This window comes from Neoarius graeffei, chromosome 8 (assembly GCF_027579695.1).
Source record: "Neoarius graeffei isolate fNeoGra1 chromosome 8, fNeoGra1.pri, whole genome shotgun sequence".
Taxonomy (NCBI): domain Eukaryota; kingdom Metazoa; phylum Chordata; class Actinopteri; order Siluriformes; family Ariidae; genus Neoarius; species Neoarius graeffei.
This window is the reverse complement of record NC_083576.1, coordinates 48,305,760-48,314,784: the sequence shown is the minus strand read 5'-3', so window position 1 is coordinate 48,314,784 and position 9,025 is coordinate 48,305,760. Positions and strand designations below refer to the sequence as shown.

General features: G+C 37.2%; 1 protein-coding gene across 2 annotated transcripts in view; it reads left to right on the top strand.

The window, feature by feature from the left end:
* The first annotated feature begins 4,734 nt into the window (after positions 1 to 4,734).
* pdzd11 (PDZ domain containing 11) overlaps positions 4,735 to 9,025 on the top strand; it is a 7,287-nt gene continuing 2,996 nt past the window's right edge. Inside the window, exons 1-4 of one of the 2 annotated variants that reach the window (XM_060927730.1) lie at positions 4,735 to 4,798; positions 6,982 to 7,082; positions 7,194 to 7,334; positions 7,619 to 7,717. In XM_060927730.1, the coding sequence (XP_060783713.1) occupies positions 6,990 to 7,082; positions 7,194 to 7,334; positions 7,619 to 7,717 (333 nt within the window). In that variant the 5' untranslated portion in view covers positions 4,735 to 4,798; positions 6,982 to 6,989. Of the gene's footprint in view, positions 4,804 to 6,981; positions 7,083 to 7,193; positions 7,335 to 7,618; positions 7,718 to 9,025 lie in introns of both variants that reach the window. The other variant, XM_060927731.1, reaches the window with a different exon arrangement.

Genomic DNA, 9,025 nt, shown 5'->3' with positions numbered 1-9,025 from the left:
ATTATGCACTGTAGATGATGATATGTTCAAACTCTTTACAATTTTACACTGTCGAACTCCTTTCTGATATTGCTCCACTATTTGTCGGCGCAGAATTAGGGGGATTGGTGATCCTCTTCCCATCTTTACTTCTGAGAGCCGCTGCCACTCCAAGATGCTCTTTTTATACCCAGTCATGTTAATGACCTATTGCCAACTGACCTAATGAATTGCAATTTGGTCCTCCAGCTGTTCCTTTTTAGTACTTTTAACTTTTCCAGCCTCTTATTGCCCCTGTCCCAACTTTTTTGAGATGTGTTGCTGTCATGAAATTTCAAATGAGCCAATATTTGGCATGAAATTTCAAAATGTCTTACTTTCGACATTTGATATGTTGTCTATGTTCTATTGTGAATACAATATCAGTTTTTGAGATTTGTAAATTATTGCATTCCGTTTTTATTTACAATTTGTACTTTGTCCCAACTTTTTTGGAATCAGGGTTGTATTTGGAGGCTACTTTGCAAAATTTGCCAAGTCTTGTTTTTGGTAATAATATACAAGTTCAGATATAAATTCATAAATCTGGACTTCTTGTAATGTTTGTAGGCTGCTGCGTCATAGTTAATTATGCAGGGGAACTTTGTGCATAAAAAGAGCCCTGAAACCACATACAGGAAATTGGTATAAAAGTATTACATCATTAATATGCAATTATTATATCCATAATAGGTGTTATTTGTGGCACACAACCTTTTTACTCAGGTCAAAAGCATGGTTCATACATTAGATACCCGTTTAACCCTAAAAGGACCTAAACTACTGAGTGGGACCAGTTAGAACCTCAGAGGTGGTGTGGTGTGGTGTGGTTTGCTGCTCAGTCTATTCAACTGACATAACTTTTTGCTTTTAGGAGTTTGTTACTCTATAGAGTCTTTATCTAAAAGTATGTTTGTTTCAAGATTGATGAAAAAAAAGTGTTTCACAAGGTGACTGATTTTCTGTTGGGGTCCCATAACTCTGAGATTTGTCGCAAAAATATTTCAGCAAGTTAGTCGCGTCTTTGTGTGTCTATCTTTGCCTATCTGTATGTTTGCATGCTTGTCTCAGATGTCTGCCATAATTAAGAATATAACTCTTTCTTACAAATTGTAGATAACTAGTGAACCTGTTAGTTATAGAGCGACTGAAATGTCTGATGCTTATCTGTCCATGCACTCTCCATACACAACCACATTAAATATGTTTTGTGCTAATATGCTTAATATGCACATTGCTTAATAACAATGTGTCCACATACCAACTCCAATAAAAAGCTGGGATAAGTGATTCCTTATTTGAATAAAAGATTTTATAAGACAAAATTTGAAACCTGCACATGTCAAATATAATATTTCAAATTAGAAGTATCATTCGTTTTTTACTTATTCATTAATATGGAATATCAAATGATGAAGAGTTCATTGCATCATAAATATGTGGACACATATGAAGGTAGCTTAATATGCATGCTCTTAGAAAATGCTCATTCTGCTTTATTTCTGGTCTTAATATGTGTTACCAATAACTGCTTTTATCTTTGTGTTTGAATCCTTAGGCAAAGTGTTACTTCTTGATGTAGTTTGGACATTAAAAAAAAAAACCCAGAAACTGTTAGCAGCTTAGTAATAAATGTATCACAGAAATTTCTGAAATGAGAGATTGTGAGCTGAGTTCTGGAATGTCGATAAGCTATAAATATTCTCAAGTTCTGTAGCAATAGTGTAAAATATTTCTGGCTTTTTTATGTTCTCTGTGTACTTAAATGTCTCATTTTAAACTTAACTCGATAATATCATGTAAATATATGATTTCTATTAACATAAAGTTAGTAAACGGGTAATTTAAAAAAATACAGAAGTTATAATGGACTTAAATGATACAGATATATGTGGGGGTTTTTAAGTTTTTACATGCGATATTTAGCATTTCCCTTTTTTGGTGAAAATGGTGATTGCTGACATTACAACAAGTAAAAATAATTTGTTTGTGATGTAAATAAAGGGTTAATACTGAGAAACCAGACTTGGCAAATTGTGCAAAGTAGGTTACACATGCTCCCTGACTAAGGAGGAAATGCAGAACAAGGAAGTGTTATCAGTCCAATTTTGTTTTTGATTGCTATAAATGACCTTGTTCTTTCTAATGTATCTTTCTCTATTTTTGTTGATGATACAGTAATTTGGAAATCTGGGAAAAGCATACATTTGCTACAGAAACATATTCAACAGGCTTTAGATGTCACTGAATCTTGGTGTGATAAATGGGGTTTTAAAATTTCTGAAAGTAAATCCTCTGTGATTTTATTCCATAAAGGTAAAAAATATGATATAAAATTGATGTATAATGGTAAAAAACTTAAAAATGAAAAAAACTAAAGTTTTTAGGCCTTTATTTTGACTCCAAACTTGCATGGAAAACTCACATTGATTATCTCATAACTAAATGTCATAAAAGAATACATGTTTGTAAAGTTATATGTGGCAGTAAGTGGGATATTGACAAAGAAACAATGACCATTCTCTAAAAATCTCTAATTCTATCATGTCTTGATTATGGTTGTGAAGTTTATGATACTGCAAGTATTTCTAGGAAAAGAAAATTAGATGTTATTCAAAATCAGTGCCTTAGGATCTGCACTGGTGCTCTTAAGTGTACTCTTATCTCTGTTTTGGAGATAGACTGCTCTATTATGCCTTTGGATCTAAGAAGAGAATTCAAACAAACTCAAAGTGCAATTAAATATCAATCTTTTGAAGATCATCCAACAAAAATATGTTTTCTAGAAGAACAAAATTATGACCTTAATATTCACTATCGTCCTATATTCTCTAAAGTTGTACATTTGGTTAACAGTCTCCTGGTTCCAGCTTGTTATCCTTTGGTTGATCCTTTTCCATTCTGGGAATCCCAATCTCCAAAAGTTGACTTAGATTTAGTCCCTAAAATATCCAAACAAGAGGATAATAGTTGCTACATGCTACAATCAGCATTAGAACACATTCAACTCCAATACAATCAACACTTACATAATATTTACTGATGGTTCAAAAAAAGATCTCGATTGTGCATCTGGCATTGTAATTCCAAGTCTAAACATTCAAAAAGATTATAAAATCTCAAACGGTACTATCTTTCGAGCTGAGTTAATAGCAATTACAAAGGCTTTGGAGCTTCTCATTGATAAATCTCTCCCTCAAAGTGTGATATTTTCTGACTCCTTGTCTGTCCTTCAAAAAATTCAAAAGGAAGATAATGATATATATGTTATTTACCAGCTGGGAGGTCGGTATCACGAAATACCGTGACCAAGGTCTTGAAAGTACTGAGCGAGGCCCTCTGGGTCGAGGTCAGTATTCAAGGCCGAGGTCACAGTATTTCACCATACGGACCAACCTTAAGCTGGTAAATAATATATTTATTTTTTCTTTACCAAATTCTAACAGAAAACGAGCGCGCCCGAAAGGGAAAACCGAGCCGAGCCACCATTTTGAATTCTCATTCACGGCTGTAATGCAAATTGCTTCCTCCTCGGTATACAAGTGCACTTCCATGGCAGGAAAAAACTACATTTTGCCTCCTATGTAGTCCCCTATTTAAGCAAAATTGAGTCATTCAGGATTCAGACATGTTTTTGCTCGGCGTTAGCAAGTTCCAGGTTTTTAGCTTTCTCCTGCAATGTTTAATTTTATTTCTTCTTCCTCAGGGTAGTAAAACTCGCTTTCGCTGTGAAGACTGTCGTTATCGCTATCCATGCTGTAAAATTAATGCTATTCTCCTGAGAAATGCGAAAATAAATGTTGACAAAAAATGCTACTATGTTTGTTATTGTTGTGAACGAGCGAGTCCCCAGAGGTCCGTAACCGGGGTCCATAACTGGGGTCCGTACCATAGGATATGGACCCGCTTGCCAGCCAATCAGAGCGCAGAATTTGGACCACGAAAAAAAATAAATACAATTATTAGATTTCCGATATCTCATGTATCAGTTTAAACATATGGGTGGTAATGTTGTTTTTTGTTGGATTCCAGCTCATGTGGGTATTATAGGAAATGAAATGGCTGATAAATTGGTCAAAAGATCAGTAAATAAAACCTATTATGACATTCATTACCCTTTTACCACTTCTGATATCACAAAACATATCAAATATGTTATTTTTACAATATGGCAAGACAGATGGGATAACTCTCAAACTGGTAGATTCTTCTACCAACTAGAACCAAATATTACAACACATACCACATATTCTGACAAAAACAGAAACAAACAAAGGATAATTACAAGACTTAGATTTGGAAAATGTCTACTTAATGATACACTAGTTCTTTTTTTTTAAACAACCTCCAATCAATATACAACTTGTGGTGTAAAAGAAAATGTCAAACACCTGCTTCTAGATTGAATCAAATATCCAAAATTCATGATAAAATTATTCCAAAAATGAGAAATAAACAATTAGAAATGAATATTAAAAATTTACTTTTACATAAAGAATTTTATGATGACATTTATAGGTTTATTATTGGAAAAGAAATAAAAATTTAATTTTGGGAAAAAGAAACTCGTATTTAATGTGTGTGCTTGGTCACAGTATGAGAACTCGCAATCTCTTTGAGTGGGCGGGGCCCTGAGAGCCGCTCAAGCCAAGGAAATGCAGCAGGGGGCGGTGAACTCACAACCAACGTGTCTACGCTACACCGGAAGTGCAGGAGTAGCAGACGAAGAAAAAACCGGAAGTAAACGAAGAAGAAGAAACAGCAGCAGCTATACCATTTGGTGAGGTGTGAAGAGAGAAAAAAAAACAATAATTTCGGATGTTATTGTTTAAACTCTAGTTTTAAATATTGGGAATATTATATGTTTCACGGAAGATTATAAACATGGTATTTTGTTGCTTTTTGAGCAACTAGCAGGCATTGTGAGGAAAATTTGACAGTTACCGGTTTGAAAACACAAATGCTAGTTAGTCGTATTAGCTGACTTAAAGCTCCATGACTGAATGGAAATTCAGATCTATCTATCTATCTATCTATCTATCTATCACACTTGTAGCTGTAGTTGTCCTTATTTCTGTGATGGTGTGGTTTTGTAGTTTCCCTACACCAGCATTAGTGTAACACGATTTAAACTAGAGCGGCGGTTACAATTATCGATATGTTAACGATATTTTGGTCGTTGCAGAAGTCGAAAATGCTTTCAGTACATAAATTGCGCATGAATAATTACTCAAACTTCCGCTGGGGGGGGGGGAGGAGAGTTGATTCCCGATTATTTAGCGTATCAGATCACGTGACACCTTTGTCCACAATTATCGACATCCTTGTCCACAGTTATTGACACTGTTCCACAATTATCGACATCCAGATGATTTATTTATGGGGGAAAAAAACCGCACAATCCAGAATCGCAAGCCTGCGAGATGTGAATGGTATTGGGCAGGAGACATTAAGAAGAAACCTCATCTCATTATCTCTAGCCGCTTTATCCTGTTCTACAGGGTCGCAGGCAAGCTGGAGCCTATCCCAGCTGACTACGGGCGAAAGGCGGGGTACACCCTGGACAAGTCACGAGGTCATCACAGGGCTGACACATAGACACAGACAACCATTCACACTCACATTCACACCTACGGTCAATTTAGAGTCACTAGTTAACCTAACCTGCATGTCTTTGGACTGTGGGGGAAACCGGAGCACCCGGAGGAAACCCACGTAGACACGGGGAGAACATGCAAACTCCACACAGAAAGGCCCTCGCCAGCTGCTGGGCTTGAACCCAGAACCTTCTTGCTGTGAGGCAACAGTGGTAACCACTACACCACCGTGCCACCATTAGGCGACATTAGAGAATTACTCCATTTGCAGCACAAAATTCTGCTGTCGCAAGGGAGATGTGGGTTGAATGTCCATCAACAAAGAAAATGACAGGAAATTTAATGTGTTTCTCCTTCACAAACTTGACAAAATGCTTTGGAAATTCACTGTCCATCCAACCATTATCAGTCTGACCATAAATGGCTTCTGGGAAATCCGACAAACCTATATTCCTGAATCTCCGGCCAGGGAAGACAATTAAAGGAGGCGAGTAATCCCATAACTATGATTTGACACTTTGTGTTGGAAACCGCTTGGTACACATGTCGTGAGGATACAGATGTTAACGCCCGATTACTTGTAACGCAAAGGGGGAAAACACACTCCTCTGCGTTGAAAATGCACCTGGGATTGTTAATAAGATTCTGAAAATCCGGTACCACCTCCTCCAAAAATGAAGCAAGGCCCTTGTACCAACTCTGAAGCATTTCAAAATTGATGGAGGCTCGTTCTCTCCCAAGAAGTTGTGGAACTCGTTCTGTTATCTCTGGATGCTTCTTGCAAAATGGGTAAGACCATTCTTTGCCTGGCAGATTGTTGGTGAATAGCATTTTCCTCCCATCAATACATAACAGTTGTAAATGTCACTTAATTCCACACGGTGTCGATAATGGTGGACACCGGTGAAAGTTATCACTATTATCGACACCTCACGTGACTTCTCAAACATGCGTTTAGATACAAAACGGTGACTGTCAAATGAAAGCGTAAGAAACAAAGTAGGTTTCGACAAGGAGATCATGAAATATTGATGAATTTGATAAGTAAAAACGTGTTCATGATCTTTCCACCATGCTTATCTGTGATAATGTCTGGGTTTTCCTCAAATTGCTGATCGTGCTAAAAAAAATAAATTCTATCTCAGGTAATGAGCTCTCATCCGACGACAAGATCAAAGGGCGGCGGCGGGGGGGGTCTTCTGGTTGATTAATTAACCAATAATAACTGTTGTATCTGAAACTCACCTTTTGTAAAATTTGTTTTTTTATTAGTAACTCTGAAAAGTTTTCGATAATTGTAGCCGCTGCTCTGTTTCTTTTCGTGCCTATTTTGTGATGCCCTGTAATTTGTTTTCCATCTTTTTAGTATGAGAAATGGATCAGAAAATTCCTTATGATGACTATCAACTGCCAGTTGTGTTTCTGCCTTCCTATGAAAATCCTCCTGCATGGATTCCTCCTCAGGATGTAAGAAAGTATTGTAACATCCAGAATCTATACATTTGTAACTATATATCGAACTGCACCTATCATGTATGATTCTCTGGTTTTTAATGTTCTTGTTTTTTCTTATGTCAGAGGATAAATCACCCTGATTATAACAATGAGCTTACCCAGTTCTTGCCACGCACCATCATCTTAAAGAAGCCTCCTGGAGCACAGCTGGGCTTCAATATCAGAGGAGGAAAAGCTTCCCAGCTTGGTATCTTTATCTCAAAGGTGAGTTTAGAGCTGTACAATGCATTTAAATAAATAAAGGGATCAAGGGCTGTTGTTTAACACACAAATTATATAGAACTTTAATTGTGAAGCTTTCCGCAATGACCAACACATCATTGCGTGTTGATTTCTCCAGATACACACTTGCTCGCTCTGACCTTTCTTTTACACAAACCATCAAATCATAATCAGCCATATTGTTGTGGCCAGTGCTGGCATGTTTCTACATATAAAGCTCATAGGTTTTGAGAGTGTCTCTTTTTTTTTTTGGGTTTGGTTTTCAGGTGGTGCCGGATTCTGATGCGCACAGGGCAGGACTTCAGGAAGGAGATCAGGTGCTATCAGTTAATGAAGTAGACTTTCAGGATATAGAACACTCAAAGGTAAATGATCTGCAATGAGGACTTTTAAAACCTTTTCCCACCACCACATGCAATCCTAGATATTATGAATAAGCTATGTAAGGACTAACACATGACATAAATTATTTTCATATAACAGCAGGATCTTAATTGCTTAAACTAAACGTTTTGCTAAATATGGCAAGGCTTAATTTATTAAAAAAAAAAAAAGACATGCTGCACATTTTAACAGTTTATGGTTAGACTTAATTTTATAGGCTGTCTAGAGCTGAATTAGTATCTGTTCTTATGTTAAAACTTCTCTTGCTTGTTAGACTGGATTGCTGTCTCCCATTCTCTCTCTCGCACACGCGCATACACACACACACACACACACACACAGTGTAACTGAGAAAATGGAAAGTATACCTTAAAATGAGAGCACTTAGAACTGAGACTGCTTTCTTAAATGTTAAATAAATGTCTCTTAACAAAACTTCATCAGATCAACATTAATCAATCACTGTTTCCAGCTTCTCCCACTTATGCGTGTGGGGTCACTGTCACGTGGACCATATTGATCCACATCATATTAATTGGTGCATAGTCTTATGCCAAATGCCCTTCCTCCCATTTCTGGGCTTGGGAAACAACCATTCACACACACATTCACACCTATGGACAATTTAGAGTAGCCAGTTAACCTAACCGCATGTCTTTGGACTGTGGGGGAAACCGGAGCAACCAGAGGAAACCCAGACAGACACGGGGAGGACATGCAAACTCCACACAGAAAGGCTGCTGCCAGCCACTGGGCTCAAACCCAGAACCTTCTTTCTGTGAGGCGACCATGCTAACCACTGCACCACCGTGCTGCCCCATCAGATCAACATTTATTAAGGTGTTTTTTTTTTTTTTTTTATGACCCATTTTTAAATCTGTTTATTATTAGTTTTAGGTTATGTGAAGTGTCCATCGTCCAAGTTCCTGTGTATGAGCAGTTACTATAGAAACAATAATGTATTAGAATGAGCACATTTAGTCTTAATGCTCATGTTGCAGTCGGTGCTATCTGTGCTGTTATACGATGACCAGTCAGATTTGAGCATTTAGCTGTGTTGTGGAACAAGTAAAGAATAAAACATAACGGTGCATGCTGTTATTGTACAATAATCAGCGGAGTGGCCTGATGCGGCCTGACGCAAAGTGGAGTAATGGTAACCACCCTGAAGTTGATTCTTCTCCTGGAACCAGACATTCAGACATCGTGTCCAATATGCCTTTTTTTTTTTTTTTTAGAAAATTATCTTCTGACCAATCAGATTCAACAATTTAACTGCTCTGGGATAT